The 26,352-nt window shown below is 41.0% G+C and overlaps 1 protein-coding gene and 1 long non-coding RNA gene across 4 annotated transcripts in view; one reads left to right on the forward strand and one right to left on the reverse strand.

Annotated features, from left to right (window-relative positions):
- The window catches only part of LOC103136347 (uncharacterized), a 67,948-nt gene extending 42,127 nt beyond the window's left edge, over positions 1-25,821 (reverse strand). For all 3 annotated transcript variants that reach the window (XM_016670175.1, XM_016670176.1, XM_007549547.2), the window contains exons 1-43: positions 25,718-25,821; positions 25,510-25,621; positions 25,302-25,389; positions 24,078-24,266; positions 23,864-23,969; positions 23,518-23,751; positions 23,319-23,420; positions 22,947-23,138; positions 22,563-22,673; positions 21,254-21,446; positions 21,002-21,138; positions 19,931-20,155; positions 19,578-19,719; positions 19,350-19,473; positions 18,763-18,954; positions 18,529-18,666; positions 16,846-17,028; positions 15,586-15,780; positions 15,282-15,430; positions 15,027-15,195; positions 14,797-14,931; positions 14,278-14,430; positions 12,778-12,979; positions 12,491-12,631; positions 12,219-12,404; positions 11,890-11,961; positions 11,374-11,500; positions 11,146-11,279; positions 10,609-10,806; positions 10,270-10,419; positions 9,589-9,768; positions 6,204-6,320; positions 5,379-5,528; positions 5,089-5,241; positions 3,899-4,114; positions 3,537-3,641; positions 2,823-2,967; positions 2,522-2,733; positions 2,114-2,332; positions 1,870-1,973; positions 978-1,131; positions 483-582; positions 33-205 (exon numbers count right to left, since the gene is read on the reverse strand). In XM_016670175.1, coding sequence (XP_016525661.1) covers positions 33-205; positions 483-582; positions 978-1,131; positions 1,870-1,973; positions 2,114-2,332; positions 2,522-2,733; positions 2,823-2,967; positions 3,537-3,641; positions 3,899-4,114; positions 5,089-5,241; positions 5,379-5,528; positions 6,204-6,320; positions 9,589-9,768; positions 10,270-10,419; positions 10,609-10,806; positions 11,146-11,279; positions 11,374-11,500; positions 11,890-11,961; positions 12,219-12,404; positions 12,491-12,631; positions 12,778-12,979; positions 14,278-14,430; positions 14,797-14,931; positions 15,027-15,195; positions 15,282-15,430; positions 15,586-15,780; positions 16,846-17,028; positions 18,529-18,666; positions 18,763-18,954; positions 19,350-19,473; positions 19,578-19,719; positions 19,931-20,155; positions 21,002-21,138; positions 21,254-21,446; positions 22,563-22,673; positions 22,947-23,138; positions 23,319-23,420; positions 23,518-23,751; positions 23,864-23,969; positions 24,078-24,266; positions 25,302-25,389; positions 25,510-25,621; positions 25,718-25,805 — 6,595 coding nt within the window. In that variant the 5' untranslated portion in view covers positions 25,806-25,821. The remainder of the gene's footprint in view (positions 1-32; positions 206-482; positions 583-977; positions 1,132-1,869; positions 1,974-2,113; positions 2,333-2,521; positions 2,734-2,822; positions 2,968-3,536; positions 3,642-3,898; positions 4,115-5,088; positions 5,242-5,378; positions 5,529-6,203; positions 6,321-9,588; positions 9,769-10,269; positions 10,420-10,608; positions 10,807-11,145; positions 11,280-11,373; positions 11,501-11,889; positions 11,962-12,218; positions 12,405-12,490; positions 12,632-12,777; positions 12,980-14,277; positions 14,431-14,796; positions 14,932-15,026; positions 15,196-15,281; positions 15,431-15,585; positions 15,781-16,845; positions 17,029-18,528; positions 18,667-18,762; positions 18,955-19,349; positions 19,474-19,577; positions 19,720-19,930; positions 20,156-21,001; positions 21,139-21,253; positions 21,447-22,562; positions 22,674-22,946; positions 23,139-23,318; positions 23,421-23,517; positions 23,752-23,863; positions 23,970-24,077; positions 24,267-25,301; positions 25,390-25,509; positions 25,622-25,717) is intronic.
- LOC107835923 (uncharacterized) lies at positions 15,741-20,022 on the forward strand. Its single transcript, XR_001661763.1, has 4 exons — positions 15,741-16,095; positions 18,531-18,630; positions 18,734-18,854; positions 19,937-20,022. It is a non-coding gene; the product is annotated as an uncharacterized LOC107835923 (long non-coding RNA).
- Positions 25,822-26,352: the final 531 nt, after the last annotated feature.

Consider the following 26,352-nt stretch of genomic DNA (forward strand, 5'->3'; position numbering starts at 1 on the left):
TAATTAATCATTAGCTGTAAATGATGAGTGACCTGGAGGGCATGGCAGGCAGTCCAGGGGTTTTGTCATCCGAGTGCGAGGATTGAAACTTCCAGCTGGACACGGGAACTGGTATTTGGACCGGGTTCCGGTCGGGCAGTAATGACCCGGCGGACACTCAAAACTGCCCAGCAGAGATGTGGTACTTTTGCCAGGGCAATAAAATCTGTCCAGGCAAAACGGGAAAAATAATAATTTAGTTGTTGGCGTCTGCTGAATGCAATGAGTGATGACTGTCCTGTGCTCCTGTTCGTTACGCAGAACTAATAGGAAAAACACAGCTAAACTACAAATGACTTGTGTTCAAAACCATCAAAAGCAGACTCCTTACACGCGCCACAGGAATATTTACAGGTCCTGCACCTTCTGCTGTGTATGCCTGTGAAAATCTGTGTCAGCTTACAGTTCGTGGAGACCGTGTGAGTCTTGATAAGCAAGCATACCCCTGGGGACAGACACTGCAGCTGGCTTGGCCGTCTTCTGTGCTGATGGTTCCCGGGGGGCAGCGCTGAGGAGCTGCAGAACCCTCTGAACAGTAATAACCTGCTAGTGCAGACAAGTGCCATGAAACAGAGACACACACAATCCACAAGAAACAGGGTTTGGTTTCTGATCCCGTCAGACCAGCTGCTTCTGTTTGGCATGCCAAGCTTGAAAGAGGCTGTTGTTTACTTGTACGCTGAGCTTCCTTTCAGGTTATGCAAATAAAAAACACAATCGCTTGTTTAGAAATCCCTGTATGTGCTCCTTGTTAAATGTCTTAAAAACATAGTTTTGTGTTGAGGTTTCCTGCTTGAGCAACAATATAGACCTGACCTAATTATGACCACATTTGTATTATTCCCTCAGTAGCTCATTTCCTCCCCAGGCTAATCTGTTAGCCACTTTAAAAAAAAAAAAAGAAGAATAAAGCTGATATCCCAAGAGAACTTGAGCACCTTTTGGGCATGGACCTCCACGGTCATCCTTAAGAGGAGGGTCAGGACGATCTGCACCCTCCACACAGAAAAAGCCTTCCCAGCATTTTCCCGAAGGTGCCGAGAGCCCCGCTGAGTCACAGTAGTGACCTGGGAAACATGGCTGACAATCTTCCTATAAGAAGATAAAGAGCCTGTTTTAGTTCAGACCAAAACTCTAGGAGTAACTTTTCTGATAACTTTATACAACGCATTGAGAAAATATTCATAACGCTTCGACTCATAGCACCAGCAGCCTTAATGTATTTTATTGAGGCTTCATGTTATAATCAACATAATAAGGTTGTAAATACCGTATTTTCCGCACCATATATACTTTTAAGGGAAAAAAATGGAAACGCATATAAGCTGCTGGTATCTTCGCCGCTCTCGGTTTCCCATAAGAACCCAGCCCTCAACTTAAAAGCTGCATCATATGAACTTCTTCTGTAGTTTCTAATTTCTCCGTCATGCCTGCTGCTAGCATGTGCTTGTTGTAAATGAAAATTAGGGCTTTCTTCCTTGATTTTCAATTTTGACCTCCAGTGATTCACTTCCTGCTAAAGAGCCCCCTGGTGGTGGAAGAAAAATCCACAGAAAAGCCGCACCGGGCTGTAAGCCGCTGGGGAAAAAAGTAGCGGTTTATAGTCCGAAAAATACAGTAGTTATAAAGTGGAAGAAAATCTAGGTGTGCTTTTAAGTAAAAGCTGAAGAAAAGCTAAAGAAAGGTTTTCACATAGTATGATGCTGCTATGTTTTGATTTGGGTCTAAAACTTTTACTTTTTGCCTCTGTGCCTCTTATTTTTTGTAAAAGTAATGAAAGCTTTGTCATTGCAAAGAGGACAAGAGAATCACATGCAGAGTGAACGTAACCTCGGAGGCCACTCTGGTGATGTTGGAGAATGTTCCAGGTGGACAGGGCTGAGGATGGATGGTGGCCTGAGGACAGTAGTGTCCAACAGGACAAGGTCCTCCTTCTGGCAAGAGACATGTCTCAAACAGAGCACTAATAGATAATCACTACCAAATTGACAAAGACATTAGCAAAACAACATCTGGGATCAGTTACAGTAAATGTGTGATTTTGCAGAGCATTTGTGTAAAGACATTTGTTTACCTGCAGCCTGTGAAAGAGGCTGTGGAGAGACGTTTCCATGTGAACAGTAATATCCTTCCTGGCACGGTCCAGTGACAGCTGTGGCATTTCTGGAAGAACAGTAATGGCCTCCGTCGCATTGTCTGCACTGGGAGACAGACCAATAACCAGGATCTGGACCGTAGGTTCCTTCTGGACAACTTCTCAGGGCAAATCCCGTCCCTTCAGGACAATAAAATCCTACAGGACAAAAACAGAAATCATGGAAATGGAGAAATATGAAAAGATTAAAAATATTTTGATATATTTCTATGCTTTTTTGTGTCTGTATTTGGCACCAATGTCATGGTATAATTTAATGGATAAGATTGTTTTTTTTTTCAATTTAGGTTTATGAAAAACAAGCAAACAAAAGGACAAACAACAAACCTTCAGGACAGAGGTACAGAGAGCCAGACACACAAAACCAGCCTGGGAGACAAAGCTCACACTGAATCGCATGTGTTACAGCCACATAAGTCCCTGGATTGCAGGGCAAAGGTTCAACAGTTCCCTCGGGGCAGTAGTGACCCTCAGGACAGGGTCCTCCTGAAATCCCATCACTGGGGGTTGATGTGACAGCACCCTCTATGCAGTAATATCTACGTAAGAAACGCGGCAAAACAAAATCGGTTTGATTACCAGACGGCTTGAATGGCTTTGACTCAAACTAAATAAAAAGTTGATGTACCCTTTACTGCAGAAGCCGCTGGGCTTAGTGAGGCCAGCAGAGTCACAGTAAAATCCCCCCAAACACGCTTTACAATCATCCGGTCTATGCAAGCCTGAGCTGTTTGACAAACTTCCCACTGGGCAGGCTTTGGGGGATCCGGCGCCTGTAAAGACAACAGTAAAAAAAAAACTGCATTAAACAGGAGTTTGAACAAAAAAATAAAAAATAAAATAACGTTGAAATTATGCATGCACATTGTCTGACAAAACTATATAGCGTGGCAATGTTTCGCACGGTACGGTCAAAGCGTAAGAGCGAGTGTACAAGTGAGACACTCCTATGAAGGAACGAGTGTTGGGTGCAGCGCTGGCTTGCTCACAACAAATCAGTTTGCCCTGCAGCAGCGTTTCTAAGAGATGGGTCAGCCAAGTGAAAGAGGGCATGTGTTGGAATTATTTCAAAGACATCAGGAAAGCAGAAGCCGAAAGATGCGTGTTGTCAGAACTTGCTAATGGCCTCCAAATGGTAATTAGCATGAATAATACATTACAGCCATACAGTGTAATGGGCCAAAAGGGTAATAACGTCTTCCTCCATTCATTTGTGTACATTGCGCTTTTATCATATGGATGTTTATATGTATTGTATTAAAAAAAACAACAACAACGCTTTAACAATGTGCAGTGTATAAACAGCTACAAATCTGATTTTAGCAGAGGCTGGGAAAACAACCTGAGGGGCAAAAGTGACCAGGTGGGCACAAGGAGCCTGAGAATCCATCCTGGGGGGAAGGAGAAGACGCCCCAAGCTTGCAGAAATATCCAGCATGACAAGGTCCTACGGATGAAAGGACATAACAGATTTTTTCAGTAATTTTATTATTCAGTACATACATACAGCCCTCCAAAGATTTGTAGAGACCTCATTCAACAAGTAAATCACACAAATTGAGTTACTTTTAATCCAACAGTTCAACTGCTGTGGAAAGTTTTGTTGGCGAAACTAAAATGCACCAGATCATATAAAGGCTTTACACGTAATAAATCTAAACAGCGGTAGCTGGATTGTTGCCAGGACAACCGTGTCCACCTCACCTGTTGGCTCTGACAGTCCAATGGAAGGACAGTAGTGTCCAGCAGGACAGGGGATGCACCCTGCTGGGCTGCTTGTTCGCTCACTTGGGTTGAAGGAGCCAATGGGGCAGGGGTATTGGTTGGCCAGGGCTGTACCTGCAGGGCAGTAATGCCCTGTAGGGCAGGGCCTGGGAGAGGAGGCATTGACAGGACCCAGTCTCAAGTCACAGTAGTACCCTTGAAAGAGGAGAAATGGTTATTTTTAGATTAATTGTCAGTACATAAGAAGAGTGGAAATTTTTGTACCTCTGCCTGTCATTTTTCTGTACTGCATACAATCTATTCAAACTCAAAAAAAACTTTTTTTAAGCATTTAAAGCAAATCAGATTTCACAAATACATTTGTAGACCTTTGAAAGTTGCCATTTTAGTTGGACAACAGCGATAAATGGCTAAATGGCTATTTTTAAAAATCAGCAAAACTATTAAGCTCTTGAGTTGTTTTGGTGTTTTGATTATTTAATTCTAGTTTGATTATTTTGTGTTCCTTGGTTTCTTTCCTTCAGTCATGACGTGCGAGTTTGAGGGTGGACCAAAATGCAGACAGGAGCTGGGAGCATGGATCATGTAGAACGTATTAATGAAAAATTAAAAAAAAAAAAAACCTCACAGGGGGCACAGGGAGCCAAAGCAGAACAAAAACCATAAATCCAAGGGATAAGAAAGCAAAGGAACACAGGGAAGAAACGGGGAGAATAACAGGATATAACAGGAACGACCAGCAAGGAGTGTGAGCAAAAGAAGGGTTTAAATACTGTGAGTGTGAATGCTGGAATAAAAAACCTGCAATGATGAGCTAATGGGTGGCAGGGGTGAAAGGAGAGAGCAGCAGGCTGAGCAGAGAGAAAGAAAATGACACAGGGGGTTGAGTGAGAGTATGAAAGAGACTAGGAAATGAATCCAATAATAATAAATAACTAGACTTAAGAAACAGAATTAAACTAGAGTAATAAAGAATAATGAGACACAAGAAATGAACCCACTAAAGTATAATCACTCAGGAAGGACTGAATTAAAGTAAAACATAAACAAGACTGATCTATTCAAAGAAAGAGACCAACACTAGAATTAAATAATCAAACCAACTCACGATCCTGACAAAAACATCCATAAAACTTGTTCAGATTAAAAAGAGTTTTAGTCCCGCTCACCAGCGTCACAGATGATGCATGATCCCTGTTTGTCTCTGTCCTGGTATGTTCCTGAAGGACAGGGCTCTGGAGCTAAACTCCCCTCTAAGCAGAAATGACCAGAAGGACACGGCAGAGCTGTTGCAACACTCTGACCAGGAGGACACCAATATCCTAAAGTGTTAAATAGAGCACAGTCAAAATATCAAAGTAAAACATGAGAATTTTAACAAAAAAAAAAAAAAACTGATAGCAAACTTTTTTTTTTTTTTTTACAACAATAAACTCATGAAACAAGAGTGTGGATTGACCTTGGCTGCAAGGTCCAGTAGGAGTCCTAAGTCCCGCTTCTCCACAGTAGAATCCGGCCGTACACGGCTGACAGCTAGCCTCATTAGTCAGACCAGACACAGAGGAGAAGCGTCCAGGTGGACACAACTCTGGCTGTCCTGATCCTTCCGCTAGACAAAGAAAGAGGTCAAGAAGTCATCAGTCACTCTTCTATTCATTCATCTTACTTGCACATCAATTGCCACTGCAGGGTAATGAAGAGGGCCAGATAATTTATAGCTGAATAAACTTGGCTGAATGTATGGGCAAATCTCCGTATGGTTTGGCATTTTATGAGCAAGCCACCACACAATGAAAAGAACCGAGTCACACAGACACAGACAGGTAATTTTAAGAGTTTTATCTACCCAAATCTGTTGGGTTGTTTCAGGTCTACAGTCCATCCAATTTATTTTCCACTTTCTCTTTCGAGAAGTGAAAGTGGAAAGATAAAATCAAGATAAAAATAATAATAATAATAAAAAACAATACCTCAGAAGTACCCTATTGGTCTCTGTTCTATTTGGCTACAAAGAACAATTTATAAAAGCTATGCATTTCAGTGTGTCCACCCAGGCTGCACTCCTTATTTAGGAATGTAACACTGATTTTTATCAATAAAAAGAAAGTGTTATCTTTCTGGCCTGGGTGGTCCATTACTATTTGGAATGGTTGTTGCAATACAAATTTATCATTGTCCTTGTTCAACACCTCGTTAAATGCATATTACAATGCACTGTAGATCTATTCTCCTACTAGCGCACTTTAATTTCACATAGTTTTTAGCTTGCTCATGTGGGTCTCACCGCAGAACGTCCCAGGAGGGCAGATGTTGCCTGTTATCCCATCGGTTGGTCTGCTCTCAGTGGCTCCTTGAACACAGTAATACCCGGGAGAGCACGGCCCCACTGGCAAAGCTAAACCTTTTTGGATAACATGAAAACATTGTTTTTGTTGTTGTTTTTTGTTTTGTTTTCTTTTACTTAATGCAACCAGCTCATTTTGAAATGACGCAATTAAAAACAGAGACTTTTAAATCATTTCAGCTTTATTTTATTTTTTTTTTTAAATACTGACAATAAAAACAAAATGAATGGAATGATGTGGCCTACAATTAATTTGCTCATTTAAAGGTTTTTAATTTGTAAAATGAAAAGCAACAAGGACACTGCTCTTTTCAAGTGGGAGACCACGACTTAGTTAAAAGAAAAATTAGCAAAACTGAAATATGTTTCAATCCTAATCAAAGAGTTATATTAACCAGGGAGACAGTTTTCAGAAACATGCAAAAACCGTATTTTTAACTACTGTACCTTTAAAATGGTAACTTAACATGACTTGAAAATGCCAGTGTGTCGTGGCTTTTACTTAACCGACAACAAAAGTCTGAAGAATTGTTGCTTTAACCACCGATGCTGCAGGTTCTGAATGATGTGGTTTAATTGTGCATTCAAGTTTTATGCAGAAGTAGCGTTTTAAAATGTCCTAAATTAGACAGGAGATGGCCTGAGGTTAAAATGCAAAAAGGTAAAATTAAAAACTTTTTTCACTCGTCCTAACCTTCACATCTAATTAGGACAATGCTTTTAAAGATATTTGATGGTGTTTTGGTCATTAAATCATTTTCACACACAGTACTATATAAAGTATACATGTGAACATGTTCAGTTTGTGCTTAAATACATAACACACACACACAAAATAATACACTGCTATTAGCCAGTACTGCAGAGGTTGGCTTGTCACCGGGCACAGCAATTAGTGCATCCTGTTGTCTTTGCAATTTGCAAAAGGATATTGGTTAAGTTTAGTCTAGCATCATTGCTAGATGCACATCCTAATTTCAGAGGTAAATAAAGAACCTAATACTTGTATTGTTGTTGTCTGCTTCCACAGCGAAGCTCTCTTTATAGTTTTTGTGTCAAGAAAAAAGCTGCTTACTTCAACAACAACTCATTTTGGCCGTTATTTATCACCGTGTTTACATGTAAAAACTAGATTTTACAATTTCCTGTGTGCAACTACAGGAGTACCACTTGAGTACCATAACCTAAGTAAGACAGTTCAAGTGTCAGCATATCTCTAATTTCTGATCATTACCCGTTTGTCTTTAATGTAAAAAGGAGTTAACTAACTAACTAGGTGAAAAACAAGATGCTCAATCAGTGAAAACCATCCAGTAAAATAAATATTATGACAAAGATTCATCGCTGTTGCCACCTCTTTCTCACTTTCTCATTTTAGCTGGAATAAGATGAAGTGAGAAACTATCCAGAAGTCTGATCTATCAAAATGTAAGCCATTACTTAGAGGCATGTTTTGTAGCCCAGAGTGTGTGTGGGGGGGGTCATTAAACTTCTTATCAGCACTCTGCTCAAGAATCAATGATGCATGTTGATGCATTTGTGCACAGGGCATGGCCTAATGCCACAGCCATGAAGGCATCACTGAAGCTGATTTATTTATGTTCCAGAGCAACAAATTCAGGCACCCATGCAATGCCAAGTCAGAAAACTTTGCTTGAATAAAAATAAAGAAATTCCACATTATGCTCATATCCCTAAACAACACAGGTCTGCAGGTAGAGGAGTAAAGTACAACTTCTGGAGAAAAAAAAAATACAGATGTCTTAAACTCCATAAAAACATTACAAAAAAAAAAATAGTTGATCTATTTATAAAAGTATTTCAATAAAATAAAGTTACAGAAAAGCTACAGCTCTGAAAGAGATTTTTATGCACAAACTTGTGTGTGAATGGCCGTTCTGCTCGATGAAAACAAAGAGCTTAAAGCAGAAAGCATGAGGCAGGCAAGAGGAGATATGCAGTTTGCTAATGTGTTAAAGCTTTAAGATGCAACTTTGTTGGAACTATGTGTAAAACTGGCATGCCTGAGGTCCAGAGCTGCCACCAATGGAAAGCTCTTTGAAATGAAAAACAACAACAAAGGAAGTCTTGCGCTGCTGAACAGCTGGAATCCGACACCAAGGAAGAATGCTGTAAGATTTTCCTTAAAAATTAGAGAGAGCAGGGTGTTGGTGAAGAGGAGGTGACATACCACTGCAGCTAGATTTATTTAAAACTGTATCGCACAATGAAATAATTACCGCATTTGTCATAAATTCACATTTTACTGTTAAAAGCAAGACTTTTAATGCGATGTGAGTGTGTTGTGAGTTCCAGAGAAACATATTGACTAGTTAGAAAAGACAGTCTGGCCATATAAATAGAGCTGTCGTGTTAAGGCGTCAGAGGTGAAAAAAAGTCTTACAGTGCACTGCTCCACTCCGCATCTGCAAACCTACCAAGATATCAGGTTTACTGACAGACCCTGCAGAGACAACATTAATCAGATAATCCTCCCAGGTGTCACAGAACTTTGAAGGAGCTGAGCTGAGGAGGATACAATAGTGCAGCAACTACTATGCTAACAACAGCTGAAAGAGAAGGTGTAGTAGAGAGTTTATTGAAGCTCGTGGTAGCTTGTAGGTTGTCAGATTCTCTCTGAACAACCGAAACTGCGAAAGTTTTCTTGTGGAGCAATCTGTTTACATGACATTTTTGCACTTCACAAAAAAGTTTATTTTATTTAAAACTGTTATTCTCACCTTCAAGTAACCAGAAAACCACCGTTGAGATTAATACTCCCTTTTACAAAATGGTCTTTGTCAAGTAGTAAGAGGCTTTAGGTGCACTTTCAGTCATAAAAACATACAACAGAAGCAAGCTTTAACAGAATATTAGATAGTCAGTAAATTGTTTAGACACTCTACAGAAGGTAGAGGATCAGGGAGGGAGGAAAGTAACAGCCCATGTCTAATAGTCGCCCTGCAAATGCCAGCCCTACGATAACCAATGGTGGTGGCATCATGGTGTAGAAGGATGCTTTATGATGATGGGAAGATCAACAAAGCTAAAAAACAAAAAAAATTATCAAACACTGAAAGGAAACCTTTAACAGGCTGCAAAAGTCTTGAGAATAGAGTCAAAGTTCACTTTTCAGTAGGACAGAGATCCCAATCTTTTTACTCCAATAAAATGCCCTAAAGTCTGAGACTACAAAATGACAAGATGTGAAAAGATTTGAAGCGGTAGGAATACTTTTTCAAAGCATATAGGGACATAAATGTATTAGAAATCAGTCAGTCCGCACACAGTTTAAAAGCTGTTATGGTTTTTAGAATCTAAATACCTGATTTATTGCAGAAGGTTCCCGGAGGACAGGGTACAGGCTCAGAGCTTCCCAGAGGACAGTAAAAGCCAACTTGACAGCGCCCCCCCGTGGATGTAGCTGGGCACAGGCAGTTGGCATTTGTGTAATTATCAAGGTCAAAGGGCTGCGAGTTCCACGCTGCGGACACGCAGAACCAACCTGAGAGGAACAAAAAGCACAAAACGACACAAATCAGGCGTCATGTGACGACTTTCTCAGCGTGGGTTAAAACATGAAATCCAATGTTGCAGGAAAGGAAGCAGCACAGGGCAAGGTGGGAAGGATGAGTCACTGCTGAGAAAGGAGACGACTTAATAAACCAGACAGGCGTACTTCAAGCTCCAACCTTAGAGATGTGGGTAATACATGACTGAGGACTGGGCCATTCTCCTGTGCATCTTTGTGCATGAATAAATGATACGTCAAAAATTATTCAAAAGCTTTTGTTGCAGCTGAGACGCTGCCTCTGTTGGGTTGCGGTGTTTCATGCTTCATGCACAGCCTTCGTTGTCTTCTTCAAAGTCTTAAAGGCTGCTTCGGACAGGTCGGCCCGGCCCTGAAGCCAAAACAGGCTGGCGCAGAGGACAAAGTCCTGACACCGGGAAACTAGGCTGCGTGACTGTGAGCTCGGAAGAAATGAACAAAGACACCATTACTCACCAGCCTTGCATTTTCCAGACACTTTGGTCAGCCGCTCCTTCTCACAGTAGTGTCCTGGAGGACAAGGCAGGCAGCTGTCCAGACTCTGAGTCATGGGCTCTGGGTTGTAGTATCCACGAGGACAAGGAAACTGGGTGGCATGCTTAGTTCCTTTACATTTAGCAAAAACAAAAATTAAAAGAAATCATTCATTTCATTCGGATATTTACAAAGCAACAAAGCTGAGGAGGGAGGTTTACGGAAGCAAACACCATACAGAAGTGCTAAAAATATCTCCGCCTGCTATTCCGGCCGTTTCTCAAGATGTATAGGACTAATAAGCCTTTTGGATGACAGTACCATCAGGACAGTAGAACCCAGGGGGACAGGGGAACTTGGAGAAGTTGTCAGTCTTTTCCGGGCAGTAATATCCTGCCGGGCAGCGCGAACACGCCGCCTGACCTGTGAGGTTGCTGTAGGTTCCAGCTGGGCAGGCCACTGGGCTGAAGCTCCCCTCAGGGCAATAATGACTTGATGGACAAAGTCCTCCTTCAGAGCCTGAAGAGGAAAATTAAATTAGACGTGATGGAAGGATGCTGAAATGATCACTGCTTCGAGCCTGTAAAGTGATGAATCTGCTTATAGTTTCAAGATTGTAATCACTTGTTCACCCTCACACAATTGAGTTGCGTGTGTTTCTCCCCTAAATGATGGTCATTTAAGATATTTCTATTCTAATGATTAATTTAATCCAAAATGTATGATTTTAATCCGTCATGTTTCCAAGCTCAAAGATGAGAAAGACACCTTCTTCCTTCCTCACTGATCAGACAAGAAGACATGATAAAAAAAAAAAAGAAAAAGAAACTCAGAGACATCAGTATTCCTACTTCCTACCTGTGCTTGCTGTGTCTCCACCTGGACAATAGGATCCTGCCTGACACAGACCAGATGGACGAGTGAGTCCTGTGGTGCCACAGTATTGACCTGCTGGACATGGACTGCAGCCAGAGGCTTCTGTCAGATAAAGTCTGCAAGCGGAGGAAATGTCAAGACCGTCAGAGTAAACTATCTAAAGTCAGTAAAAAAAGAAGTATTAATTTTTACTATTCAGTTCAATGAAACCTGTCAGAGTAAGTGCCAGGTGGACAGGGCAGAGGAAGACTGGTGCCCTCGGGACAATAGCTTCCCTGCGGACATGCTCCTCCGATTCCCGTGCTGAAGTTCCCATCGGGATTCTCAAAGTTCACACCTGGCAAAGACGAGCATTTCAGTGAGGTGTACTCGGTGGTTTGTCACAACAGTGTTTGTACAGCATCAGGCCTTTTAGTTTGAGTAATAAATAATTGTTAGCATCTAGCTATGCTGTCAAACTGCTGAGGCGTTTCACATTTTGTAACCAAAAGTTTTACTATGTTATGTTGGGATTCTAGGTGGGAAATACTTGATCAAAATCACTCTGTCCATCCAGTAGAACTGAGCTTTAGCTGTTGTGTAAAAACAGATGAGTAAACAGGGAAATGAAATAAATGCAGGCCACACTTTCCAGATTTGTATTTATTCTTTCCATTTACCATGAAATTTCACTAAACAATCCCATCAGATTGTGGTTGAATACTTTTTTTGAGGCATGCATTGTACCTGCTATGCAGTAGTACCCAGACTGACAGAGTCCAGTAGGTTCAAACAGGCCCCAGTCATCACAAAAGAAACCTGCAGAAACCATTGATGAAGTTGCTGTAATGCATGAAAAGTGTTCGTAGCAAACCCTTCATCACATCATCATAATATATTTCTCATTTAGTTCAATAAATACAGTTAAACTTTGAATTATTGCCTTTAATTTTATCAATTAGTTTCAATCCCTCCAGTAAATAAATTACAGCTTAATAAATTAAAATCCATTTCAGCAGCACTTCTTATGTGCAGAATACCAATGAGTGCTAAAAATGATGTAACAACACTCCCACCTGCTGGACAAACGAGGCACTGCTCTACCCGACGAAGACCAAACCGAGGGCTGAATGTGCCAGGCGGGCAAGGCAAGATGCCTTCCACCCCCCCACCAAGACAGTAGTGACCCACTGGACATGGCTGGACGCCTTCTCCAGACAGACAATATGTCCCCGATGGACACTCATCACACATTTCTGACCCTTTAGTCAAGAAGACAAAGAGATGTATGTTTTTGAGTACATCTCTGATACCCAGTAAGCTGCTTTTTCAGGAATGTGTGTTATACCTGTACTGTTTGAGTAAGTCCCATCAGGGCAAGGGATTGGAAAAGCTGACCCTAGGGGACAATAGTGTCCAGCTGGACAAATGTTCCCAGTTAAACCATCAGATGGCTTTGAAAACTTTGCTCCTCCTGAACAGTAATAACCTATAAAAAATTAGATAAAGCAACATGTACACCAGTAATTATAACAAAACTGGTCAAAATAATTCAGCGTGGTTGATGCATCTTTCATTTTCAAAACATTGTAATCTTTTTGGAACTGGACGCATCACTGATCGACAAAGAAACACCTGTGTCGCATAATCCTGACGGCTGACTGAGTCCAGTGTTGTTGCAGTAGAATCCGGGTGGGCAGGCCCAACAGGAGGACAGGTTCTGGCCTCCCACTGAGATACTCCAGGTCCCTACAGGACAGGGATGCTGCTGTGGGAACTTTGTCCCCCGTAGACAGAAGTATCCTGCAGGACACACGTCACCAGTAGCAACAGCTACCTGTAGGAATTAAGACAAATATCAGTCTACTTCTTAAATAACGTTAATTTCTCTCCTAATTTGCAGCAAACAAAACTGAAGAGCACTAGGTGTCCTCAGGGTGTCAAACGAAACTTTTTGTTCAGATAAATATTCTTGGACGTCAAAAACATGACGTTGGCTTCATCTCAAATGTTCTTTAAAGTAAGACATGTGGGCAGTCGAGGCTGGTGCCTGTCACTCATTTCCTACGCACCATCAACGGCTTTTCCAAATGAAGAACTGCCGCTATTTATTTACCAAATGGAAAGGAACAAAATATTCCTCTGGGTTTGTATTTGTGCTATTGACACGAAAGTAACTGCGTAAAAGTGCGTTTAAACATGAAAGTCGTGTGCAGCTTGATTCATTACAAAGAAAAAAAAAAAAAAAACGCACAAAATCAGGACATTTCTCCCTCTTTAATTATCCTGTTTCTCCCTTCCTCCGGTCCCTCCCCCGCTCATACGTGGCACCATGCTGACAAATTGCCCGACTCGAGCAAAAAATGATTTACAAGCACAAACATGCACCTGGCAGACTGCTTGTCAAACATTTTTACCCACAAGACGGAAAGAGCAGGTACAACTCAAGACACCAAAACGTTTGAAGCATTTTCTTTGGGTAAATGTACAAGCTAACACAGTGTGGCATATATTTGTAAAGGGGGCGAAATGAATCTTGAAAACATTCAAGATTCATTTTAAAATCAAACAGTTAAAAATCAAGCAGATTTTTAACTGCTTGAAGTGAAGCAAGTGAATTCATCCCTTCTGATATTTTGGATTAAACCATCTGACCCACTTCTTTAGGGCCTGATTTGTGTCTTCTATATTTTTTGTAGAAAACTACAAACAGGGTTTCTTGTGCTTTCACTCAACAGTTATCATGTTCAGAAATTATTCTTCCAGAGCCACGATCTGTGCAGTTCTTCTAGAGCAAACCATAGGTGTTTTGCTGCTTTTTTGACCGATTCCTCCTGCCATCTTAAATAGAGAGCCATATGTGGAATGGATGTATGTGTAGTTACCCCATAACATTACAATTTTTGGAAACAATTTAAAGAACTTAAATCTTTACATATTGGTTCTTAATTTAACTTTGCTTTAAATCAAAAAAGTCTTGATGATGCTGTTTGTTCACAAATGTTCTCAGTGAAACCTCTGATGTCTTCACAGAATAGCTGAATTTCTGTCATGAAATACTTTTCCAAGTCGACACATACGATTCGATTTAAAAGCGCACATCCGAATCGTTTTGGATGTTTTACCAGAACTTACAGGGGAGCTTGTGGTGGCTCCAGAAGTGCAGTAGTGACCCGGGTCACAGAGACCCTGAGGCTTGGAGAGGCTGGCTCTGCTGCAGAATGAACCTGCTTCACATGGTCGACAATGCTTCACATCCTCACCACTTAGCTGGTCAGAGTAAGTGCCCTGGAAAAATTATTCACCATCATTTGCACAAACTGCATTCAGAATGTCAGCGTTATTGATAAAGTTGATGAACCCAATGGTACATTTTAGATTGCCCAAAAAAAAACTAGTTATTGCATGACATAATAGCAGTGCAGAGGTAGCAAAAGTGTAGGAAGGTTTATGCTGATCAGATTTCTTAACGCTCTAAGTGAGCCGAGACTGTTTGGAGCATTAAGCGTTCTCATCTCTACTCATTCACACAGTAGCATTTGTAATTATCAGGCAAACAAGGAATTCGTATAAATAAATTATATTTTTGTAGCAACATCGAAGCAGTGAGACAGAAACGTCACAAAGAGAAAAAAAAAACATGAAGATACTGACCGAAGGACAGGGCCGTGCAGCAGAGGAACCAGGAGGACAGTAGTGTCCTGTGGGGCAGACTGGTGGCTGGGACAAGCCTGTTCGATTGCACAGCCTGCCTCCCTGACATGCCACACATGAACCTGCACCTCGACGCTGGGAAGTTATTTTTAATTTATTTTTTTTAGGTAAAATATGAGTCACAACTTCAGATTGGCACCGTCAGATTAAATGTATTTATTACTTCCTACCGGCTGAAAAGTGCCTAAAGGACATGGCTCTGGCCTGGCTGCTCCTACCAAGGAATAAAAGCCTTCTTCTACTTCATTCTGAATTGGTGATGAAGACCCCCCAGCACAGTAGAAACCAGGAAAACAACGTCCTGAAGGTGAGGTATTGTTGGAGCCTAAACAATAAAAACTGAGATAGGGAGAGTGAGAATGTGGTTGTACATGGAAATAATGTATTTGCTCTCAAAAATGGCGATTTAGTTTGAGTTGAATTACCCAGGGGGACAGCTAACACACTCCTCAGGGCTGCTGAGGCCAGAGCTGTTGCTGAAAGTGCCAGACGGACAGGGGATGGGAGAGGTTGAAGCCAGAGGACAGTAGCCTCCAGGGGGACATAAACCTCCTGTTGGCCCATCAGCTGGAGTCTGGACATAAACAAACAGAGCACTACATGTGAAAAGAAGCAAAAATCCTCTGGCTCTGAAAGTGACTCTGGAAAAAAAAAAAAAGATTTCCTAATATATGTGAAGTAAAACATTTAGGCACTGCTGCTACTTTCACAGCAATAACAGAATCGTACTGCAGATTTAGCTCCCACTCTGCAGTAGAAACGTTCTTTGCAGCTTCCAGAAGGCTTTGTCAGTCCAACACCGCTGCAATACTGTCCACCGCCACAAGGGGCACACTGTGAGAGCTCACTGAGAGCAGAGTGCGAGCTGTAGGTTCCCTCGGGACAAGGCTTAGGAGTAGAGGTGCCGTCTGGACAGTAAGACCCCTGAAATGAGTAATGGATGAGATGACATATTATGTTGATTGCGTTTTTATGTAATCTGAGAGCAATTTAGGAATCTGCAATTTATGTCTTTAAAGAGAAACGAGTGAATTTGTTTTAAAGGGATCCGTGATTAGTTGTAACAATATTTATTTTAGATGTAAAAAGAATACAATAATAATACTGTAGGCTGTTAAGTTTTTATACATTTGTTCATGGTGCAACGCATCCTCGGTAAATGACGTACACTTGGTCCGATTACGCAAGCTTCATAAGTGAAACAAGTGACGCATACCTCTGGTCGGACTGTGTGATCCGGTAAGTAGCTTTGTGTCCGGTCCGGTAAAATCTGTTTAGGATTCAGTTTTCGGTGCGCTGTTGGGTTCCTGGTTTCACATTCAGTACCAGAGCTGTAGCAAAAGCTCTGTTTAAAATAGAGCTTCCAGTGTTTCCTGTCTCTGATGTCTCTCCCACCGTCTTTCGCTCACTAGCTGGCAAGGCGGTTTAGGTGCTTTGTCGATACGGCATTTGGTTTTAGCTTGCAAAAATAACGACCACCTGTTAGGTCTTTTATTAGTTTTGCTCGACTAAAAGTCTTCTGGAGAGAAATATTGATACTGTTTGGCTGTTTTCCACCAAGCTGTTTTTTTTTTCATGTGGGAAGCGACGCAGACTCACCTCATTATTTTATTTATTTTTTTATTTTTTTTTAATTACAGTCAACAGCGACACAGTGTGGCATTGTCTAAATTTACACCAGTCAAAAACATGATAAACAACTCAGGTAAAGTTAGCCTTCCTGTGTTTACTGTGTAGATTCCATTACAGAACGGGCTGAAACGCGTCATCAACCCAGCATGCATTGCGCAGGTGAAAAAATGGCGACCTCCATTGAGGAAAAACATACCAAAAGATATGAATTGTTTTGAATTATGAGTTTTGTTGCGTCAGAAACAAAACTGAAATTGTTTTAACTGAAACAATTTCCCAATTGTTTCAGTTAATTGGGAAATTACAACATATTTAGGCCAACACGTTCAACTAATTGTGGATCCCTTCAGGTCCCACCTGAGGGCAGAGTAAAGGCAGATCCATTCCCAGTTGGCTGCAGAAATGCCCGGATGGACATGAAATGCAGACTTCTGCAGTGTGACCATGCGTGTTGTTCCTGAACTTGCCAACCTGACAGGGGTACGTGTAGGGGTGGCCGGTCCCTGGGGGGCAATAGTGCCCATCAGGACATGGCTCTGTCTTTAGTATGAGAATACACACAAAACATTCACAGTGAAATACAAATAAAGATTTTAAAAACCTTATAAATTAACAAGTCACTATAAATCTTGATTGATTTACTGGCATTGCTGGTAAAAAAAATTTTTTTTTACAAAAAACCTTAAAGTTGCACTACTAGGGAGTTGTCAGTAAACCCTGAAAATTCAACTCTCTCGCAGTGGAGCCTGGAAAAAATGTTGGAAAAAATGTTTTCCTGTGAAGTAAGCTTGTTTCTCCGCCATTAAAACATGCAGAATGAACTATGGGGCAGAGGATGGAAGAGCGTGAGTGCTAAGTCCTTCCTCCTGGCTTTGATTGGTTGTTTCTGATCAAGCGCAGGGCATTTCTGCAGATAGCAGTAGGACCACTGGAGGGAGCCAGAGAAGCCTGATCTTTTTCCACATCTATCTAATATTCTACTGTCATTGAGTCAGGACATACTAATAGTTTTAACAAATATGTAAAAATAAAAAAAAAGAAATACACAAACACATATTTATATAAAGGTTACTTATTGCAACTTTAAGGAAAAAAATTACATATTTTGACATAGTGGTATAACTCCACACTGAAAAAAATTACCAACCAAATTTAATTTATGTGCACTTGCTGATTAAAATTAGGGTGTCTTTCACTATTCCTCTATGCTCAATCTCCATAAATCATGGGTTTCCAAAGGGTGGCCCCCTGGCCTGTTTGCAGCCACTAGAAGGATTCTGTCTGGCCCACTACCACAATTCTGGAAAGGTGCAAACTACAAAAAAGCAGAGCTTTTTTTGTGAGGCAAATGACCTACAGATCCCCTATCAGACAACTTTGTTTCATTAAAATAGTGTACTTTTAGATCATTGTTGGCAAGATAAAAAAGAAGTCACAAAAACTGACTCTCAGTAAATGGTTTTAAAAGTTTGAGCATCACAGCTCTAAACTGTGCAGAGTACTGGATCCTCTCTAGAGCTTTTTTCTCTTCTGCTCACCCTACACATCTTTTTACATAACCCTGGAAACGGCAGAATCAGTGACCCAAGGACTCCTCTTTTTGCTGTACTTTTCCAACAGATAGAGGTTCTGCTTTATGTCTCTTACCATCCTCTTCACAAAACACCTGTTTTCTTGTTTTATTCCATCTGTTAAAATGGGCCACTGTGTCACTTTTATACATCAGTGAATACTAATTAGAGGAGTGCAGAAGCTTATGTTTTACTTGAAAGGGATTGTTTGGTTTACCAGCAGATGTACCATTGGTGACTCTGTTAATATTTTTTCTTCACTTTTAATTCTCCCCCCCCCTCCTGTATTGGAATAAATTTTTTAAAGGATTTTTCAATTCTGCGTGAGATCATGCTTCTGCAATCAAATATTCTATTTTTTTTTTATTTCACACACCTTTGCCAGTAAAGCCAACAAATTTGCCCTCGTCTGTGTGGCAGCTTGTAAAGTGAATAAAGCGTTTCATCTTAAATTCAGTTCTTTTCTTACAGGCCTGGTGATAGGCTGCTCCTGAGGCTGCTGGGTGTAACAATACTTCCCCTCGGGACACTGGACACACTGAGACACGTCACGCAGACCAGGAGACGAACTGTACGTCCCGTTGGGGCATGGAATGGGGTTTGGGTCCTGTGCGTTTAAATTTGCAAGCGGATTAATTCAAGATGCGGTGTGCTTTTATTTATATTCGCTACAGTCATCCCGTTTCCCTACTCCAAGACTCACAATGCCTCCTCCGGGACAGTAGAAACCTCGAGGGCAGAGCGTGGCTGATCTCTGAGGGTCTCTGGCCAAACCCTGAGAGCAGAGGAAACCAGGTGGGCACACCATGACACTCAGCATGGCCTCCTCGCTGGTGGTCTCGTTACTGCAGTAATGCCCCTGTAGGCATGGAGAGCACTCCACAGAGCCCTCATCCTACACACAAGAGAATGAGAAGAAACATTCAAGGAGTTGAAGTTAAAGATATCAACCGGTATGGAGGTGGGAGACAGCGAAACGCACGCTGGCAACTTGCGAAAAAGAAATATTTGACTCTGGAAAATGCTGGAACGTTAAGACGGCCTCAAATTGGGAGGAAACAAAAAAAAGACTATATATTATATCAAAAGCACTATACTAGCCCTCCTGCTGGCATTTACAGATGTACACAGTAGGTGAGTAATATAAGGCGAATGAATGTGGGTGGTAAATGTAATCTAAAAATAGGACAATCAAAACCGTTTCCAGAGTGATGGGACTACACCAGCGCTGGTTTCCACTGGTGCTGTCGGTTGCACAGTCACACAGGCTTGTGTTTAATGGGGTCTTACAGAGTAGCTGCCAGCTCCGCAGACTCTCGGGTTGATAGTGGCTGAGTAGGGACAAAAATAGCCAGCAGGGCAAGGGGAGCAGTCCTCCAGCCTTCGACCTCCTTTCAGGCGGCGAAATGAGGAGCTGAGAGTGACGGCAGACACAGTTACTGAATCACAGTTTTTGCACCTGCTTCATTCTCTTATCAAAAAAGCACACATCTTATTTCTGAGGTTCTGTTTACGCACGGAGGGCAAGGTGAGGGTTTGGAGGTCCCCAGCTGACAGAATGACCCTTCGGGACAAGTCAAGCAGTCCTCCCTGTATCTGTTGCCCATTTGGATGCTGTAGGTTCCTGCAGGGCAAGGGTGCTGGGTGCCATATGCCGTCCCTGAGAAAGCAACATCCCCATAATTACATCCGAATGAATGACTCATGACTACAGCACGAGTGAAACGTTTGCAGTGCGTGGTAAAGATATTTAAAAGACAATTTGCAAGTTTGTCTTTTACGTACAATCTTAAAAACTTTCAGAGCCAGACAGACAAAAATAAATAAATTATATACTTTTCTTCCCGTGCCTTCAACTTGTACATCTTTACCTTCAGGACAGTAGTGTCCAGAGTTGCATCGGCCTGATGGCGCTGCAGACCCAGCCAGGCAGTACCAACCTCGAGGGCACGGCTGGCACTCTGCTTCAGCCTCCAGCCCGCTCTGACTGCTCCATGTCCCCACTGGACACTTGTACTGCGTGGGAAACATCGTTCCAGGGGGACAATAATGTCCAGCGAAACAAAGAAGTGGCGGCCTTTGAATACCACCAGTTCCTGAAACGGCAGAAGTGAAAAAATAAGAGTCACCAATACAATAAGAAAAATTTGATGTTATGCAGAAAAGATAAATAATCCATTCTTAAATCTTCAAATATTGCTGTTGATGCGTTTGCAGTGCCTCGAACCCCCTCAAACTTTCTCAGATTTTGTAACATTACAACTACGAAATTCTGCATAATGTATTGAATTTCAATTTTATATTTTTAAACAACACAAAATAATGTATATCTGTGAAGAAGGATGCAGTATCTAGTTTTTAAAATGTTTCACAAAAATCCTGCAAACAAAACTGCAAGTCTTTTTGCAAATCTCTGCCAACTTTTCAAAATTAGACTCAAAATTGTTGGCCCATTTACTGATGGGCTTATAGTCAATTCAAACAGGTCTTACCAAAGATTTCCATTTGGATTGTTCTCCATAATATTGGTTATTTACTAATGTTCTCCAACAAACCTCTGAGTTCTTTGTTAAACAACTCAATTTATGCTGAAATCAAATTACCTACAGGTGGTACAGGTTATTTTCTTTTTTTCGTAATTAGTGAACTTCTGAAATTGGCCTTGACGGATTTTGTTTAGGAGTAACCAGAATTAAAGTGGCTGTACTTTAATGACTGCCACGACTTTTATGGGTAAAATGTTTACATCCTGTTTCTTACGCTTCACAATAATGTATCAAATCAAAAGAAAATATATCGACATTTGTAACAAAAGTGGAACATTTCAAGCAGCATGAATACTTTGCAACACTCTGTAAATTAGAATGTCACCAATCTATGTAAGGCATAAAAAAAAAGATCTTGTTTTTTCCCGATGCAAGTCCTTTTGAAGAAAAAGTAACCTCTCAGACAGGCGTATTGTGCTGGGCACAGCTGACACTGCGAGCGGTCAGTAAGGTTGATGCGATTGCTAAACGCTCCCGGAGGGCAGGCGTTGGCTGGTGCGTTGGGTTTTGATGAGCCAGGAGGACACACGAACCTATGCAGACAAATCCCTTAGAACTGCTCTCTCATCATACTTAAAGCAACACAACCAGGAGTATACCGAAGCATTCTCGATGAAATATTTTCGTGTTTCTGAACAGGTTGCCTACCCAGGCATGCAGTCTACATCTGGAGCCTTTAGCGCTATCTGTGTACAGGCCTTCCCCGGGTAGCATTCTCTGCAATCGGCCACCTCATCCTGCCCCTCTAAGGGGTTGAAGGACCCTGCTGGACAGGGCATCGGGTCGCTGGTCCCCTTTGGACAGTAGAAACCAGGCGGACATTTAAGACAATCCTTCACACCTGGAAGGAAAAGTTCGAATACTGAAGTCAATGTAGGTCTGTTACATAAACCTCCTTTGTTATGATAAGTTTTTCTCATTAGCTTTTTTCTTCTTAATCAGTTTGTTACTTTTTGCCCTCTTTGGCATCTGTCCATTGCGGTTTTCCATCTACATATTGTGATTTCTCAGGGGAACCTTTAGCAACTGAGTAATTTATGCAATCGGTGAGCCTTTCACCTCACGAAAAGATTGGACTAGTATAAGAATATTGAATTATTGTTTGCAAAACTGTAGAAAATGAAATCAAAGATGGAATTAAATTAAATGTAAGCAAAACATAGACATCTAAAAACCAAACAACAGTGGAAGAAGTTTTTCATTTGCAGTAAAAGGTTTGCCAACGTGTCACTTGTTTATGTAATTTCCAACAAAAACGAGTACATGTATATGAACAATTCTGGTCTGATGTTTACATATCCTAATGTGCGTGGATACCTCATTAATTTGGAGTTTTTAATTATTTTATTATATAATAACGTTTTTATTCTAGGGTGAAATGTTCTTCTATTGTTGTTCAGAACAATTATTGACTCAAATCTTTTCATACACCCCCACAGGATGTATTATTACCACAGCTGTTGTCCAGCTGTCATAAAATCTCCATCAATTTGGTTAAATATTGTAGTTACTCTCATTTTAAAATAGTCCACAGATTGTCAACAATATTGAGGTCAGAGTCTGAAAGAGTTGAAACAAATTATATTTTGATCCAAAACACTTATTAAGGTTGGTTATGGGACAAACCAGCTGTCCCGAAACTAACCCAAAAGACCTTCCTGAGGTCTTAACAATTAAGACCTCAGCTCTTAATTGTTAACCATCCCTGAAATGAAAGGTTGTAACATAAAAATCGCCATAACAACGGTTAAACATCAAACCAGAATAATGCCACAATCTTATTGATAGCTTCAAAAAGCATACTACTCAATCAAATGAGGTCTATATGAAAATATTTGAGCCTGTGTGCATTACTTCAACATTGTGAAGAAGCACAGTTTAAATAAAGTCCAAAATCAGCATGACACGCTTATGGTGTCTGCACTTCTGTCTGAAAATGCCCATGTAGAAAACTCACTTATCGCTCCTTGGTGAGGGGTGAAGGTGCCTGACGGACAAGTCACTTCCTCCACTGTGCCAGCTGGACAGAACCTTCCTCTAGCACAGGGCAAACCTGCACCTGAAGACCCTGTTTAAGGTCAAACACGAAGCATGAAACGTTTGCAAGAACCTCACTGAACTCTGAGGAAGTCTTTCGCAAGTACAGCGCATTTTAAAAAATGAACTCTGTTCACAATGTCTATTGGTGATACATTTTAACTACCTGTGTGTGTGTGTGGGAGTGTGTGTGGTTGTTTTTTTCTTCTTCAAGTGAGAAACATTTACTTTCTGGGACATGTTTTATTTGTATTTCAGTACCTGTTGCTCCAGTGAAGTGAGTTTTATCAGAACAAAGACTAACCTGCGGGACAGAAGCGTCCCTCTTTGCATCTTTTACAGGCTGCCCTACTTGTCTGACCCAGTTGTTCCCCTGATGTACCAGCAGGACAAGGTGACCCATGAGGGGTGGCGGTGCCCTCTTCACAGTAATAGCCCTGTGGGCACATGAACTGGGAGGTGGGTCTCTGTGAGCTCCCTTCCAGACAGTAAAACCCTTGAGAAAAGTATTTATAGATTAGAAGAACATTTTGTAAAGGACACAGCCTGTATGGTAAGATGATACTTCTAAAGATGGAAAACACTTAGTTCCTTCGGCTTGAGGAACTGCAATTAGAAAGCCCACAGATTTTGTGCAAATCTCTGGACTTGAAAACATTTAGAGAGCTTGCTGTACCGGCAGGGCAGATTGCACAGTCTTTCAGTCTCTGCAGACCTTCTTTAGGACCATAACTCCCTGCAGGACAGGGTAAAGCCACACCTCCCACACAATAATGACCTAACAACGAGATAAACGACTCATATTTGGTTTCTTTCTAGAAGCAAAAATAAATAAAAAAAACTACAAAAATCTTAAAGCAATATTTAACACTAACCTTTTGGACAGGCAATACAATCTCCATCTTCTTTTACAGGTTTGTAGGTTCCCGCTCTACAGGTGTTGGCTTGACCAGATCTGTGCACAAACTGGCTCCAGCGGGGAGCCACAGCGCCCCCACACAGCAAGGATGTATCATTACACCTACGGCAGGAAGTCTGTCCAGGTGTGGAGGTCCAACCAGCAGGACAGGGAAGCGGCTGTGACATCCCACTGTCTGGACAGTAATTTCCTACAGCCATAAGGCACAATCTTTGGTATTCTGGCACACATTTATGACATTCAACTATCAAATAGAACAGACGCAACAGCTAAAGAGAAGTAATATTTTCTGGAAGCACTACCTGCGGGACACTGTAGACACAGAGCCGTACAAACAGTGGAGTAAAAACCCGGGAAACAGTCAATACATTCGGTGTGGTCCACGTCGGGCTCCTTTCCAGGTGCACACTGTGAGCACATAAAAACCGTTAAAAAAACAAGTAAATTTTCTTTTTGTGCAGCGAGCGAGTAAAAGGGTTTTCAATTCTTTTCACGTCTTTAATGGTTGATGGTGACCTTATAAGGAAGCCCAAACTTGCAAACAGAATCAAAAGGGCAGGTCAGACACTGTAGGACCCCTTCGGGTGAATGTTGTCCTGCTGGGCATAAATAAAGTGTTCCATTGGTGACGTCACATGAAAAGCCTGCAGGACACAGCCGGCAATCCACTCTGTCCTCTGAACTGATCAGGCCTGGAATACAAGGCTGCAACACACAGCAAATAGCAGAGAGCTCACATAAAGGCACATGAATTTAGGCGATATGTACGTGTATATAGATATAGAAAGATTTGTATTTATATTCAGCTTTCTGAGTTCAAGCTTGGCATAACCAGCTTTTGCTGCCATTACAGGAGATAGTTATTTAGGATATGTTTCTAGAAGTTTTGCACACCTTTAGACTGAAATACTTATCAAGTCATCTGAACAAAATAGCTGAAGCTCAGTCAGAATGGAGGCACATTAGTTCAAATCACGCCACTGATTTTCCATTCAAACTTTTCAAAGCCGTTTGTTCACCATTGCTCTCTTACAAAAATAATATTAATCGACCTTGCGTTCTTGCCTTTTATCTTGCCTTTTTTGAATTTTTTCAGCTCACTAAAGTTAACTAGTGGAATTTTGTCACTTAGTCAAAATAAAGTATCTTCTCTATGACATTCCAAACGATTATGGTGTTGTTGTTTTCAACTATTTGCCATCTGTAACATTAATGAACTCATTATGAGACAATAAAACAAAGGCTCACGAAGATCAGCCATTTTATTTTAATTAAAATAATCCATAATTGTGTAATTTTTATGTTAACTATGTGAACTGCATTAGCAAAACACAAGTTGCAGCTGAGTTTGAAGGATTTAATTTAGGGGTATTAAAGAACGTGGGGGCTAGTTATGAAAGTTATGAAAACAAATGGACCCTACTTTTTAGATTTTAAAACCATATATAATTTTTCTACTTCTATGTGTTAATTACAACCTATCACATTAAATCCTAATAAAATGCATGAATTTGTGACTGTAAAGTAACAAAAGTTTGGGAAGTTGAAGGAGCATCCGAATTTTTGAAAGCACTGCAAACTGTAACTGCAACATTTCGGTGTCAAATGCTTGGAAAACGTTTTTCCCTGATTATATTTAATTCAGTGTTATAACAAATAAAATAGTTGCGAAAGGGTCATTTGAATGCAAATCATACATTGGGGCTTAACAAATAAGAAGCTTGTGAAAGAGCGTTTTACCTTGCAGTCATCGATGCTGGTTTTCCCTGTGTAGAGGTTGAATGTTCCTGCTGGACATCGATTAGGTGCAGATACATTTCCAGGGCAACTATAGAGCAGAAATGAAGTAGGCGAAACATCATCAATTATTAATTTCCTCTATCTCATGTAAAAATAAATAAATAAATAAAATACTGTCCTCCAGTTTCAAATATGCCTGACGACTTACAAGTGACCAGAAGGACAATCCAAACAAAGCTGCTGGTTGAAGTACTTTCCTTCTGGACACACACCAACATACACTTCATCACTGAGAATAAGATCTGCACTCCCCTCTGGGACTTCTCACACCAAAATAGGGAGGATGTAGAAATTGGTCATTATGTTGATAAATGTACTTTAGGAAATAATAAAAGCATGAAGATTGCTCTTCTTACCTGAAGCAGCTCCAGGTTGCATGAGCAGCAGAAAAATCCCAGGAGCTAAAACACACAGCAAACACATAGCCCTCGCCAAGCACATCATATCTAGATGTCTAAACCTGTGTGCAAGAGCATGTTACAGGTTTTCTCCATTTCCAGAGCACAGCATTTTTGGTCTAATCCTACACGGATAAATGTTTAGAGCCAAGAAAGAAAAAAAAAAGAGCGGGAGGCCTGTTTGCCTGAAAGTGAAATGAGCACGAAATGTGATTCCCAGGTGGTGACTCAAGCTGACAGTGATGTGCAATTAGGTTCTGTAACTGTATCTGTGACTTTCATTATGCATGAGCAAGTGCAAACGCTAGCCTAGTTGTTTCTGTTAGTGGATCACAGCAAATTATTTATGTTACGCATGAGCTGTCATTCACTGTAAGCAGGGAGATTTTAAGACATTGAATATGTCAAAGTCAATTATTTGCATGGAATAAATGGATGCAAGCAAGGCACATTTTTGTTTTCGCAGGGAAATAATTGAAAAATACATAATTCAAATATAGAGAAGCATCAAAAAGTTGACTACAGCAGACACAAAGCTACAAAAGCAAACGACACCCTCAGCCTTCCTGCATTAGCATGTGCTGTGTGGCCTT

This window comes from Poecilia formosa, unplaced genomic scaffold (assembly GCF_000485575.1).
Source record: "Poecilia formosa unplaced genomic scaffold, Poecilia_formosa-5.1.2 Scaffold31, whole genome shotgun sequence".
Taxonomy (NCBI): Eukaryota; Metazoa; Chordata; class Actinopteri; order Cyprinodontiformes; family Poeciliidae; genus Poecilia; species Poecilia formosa.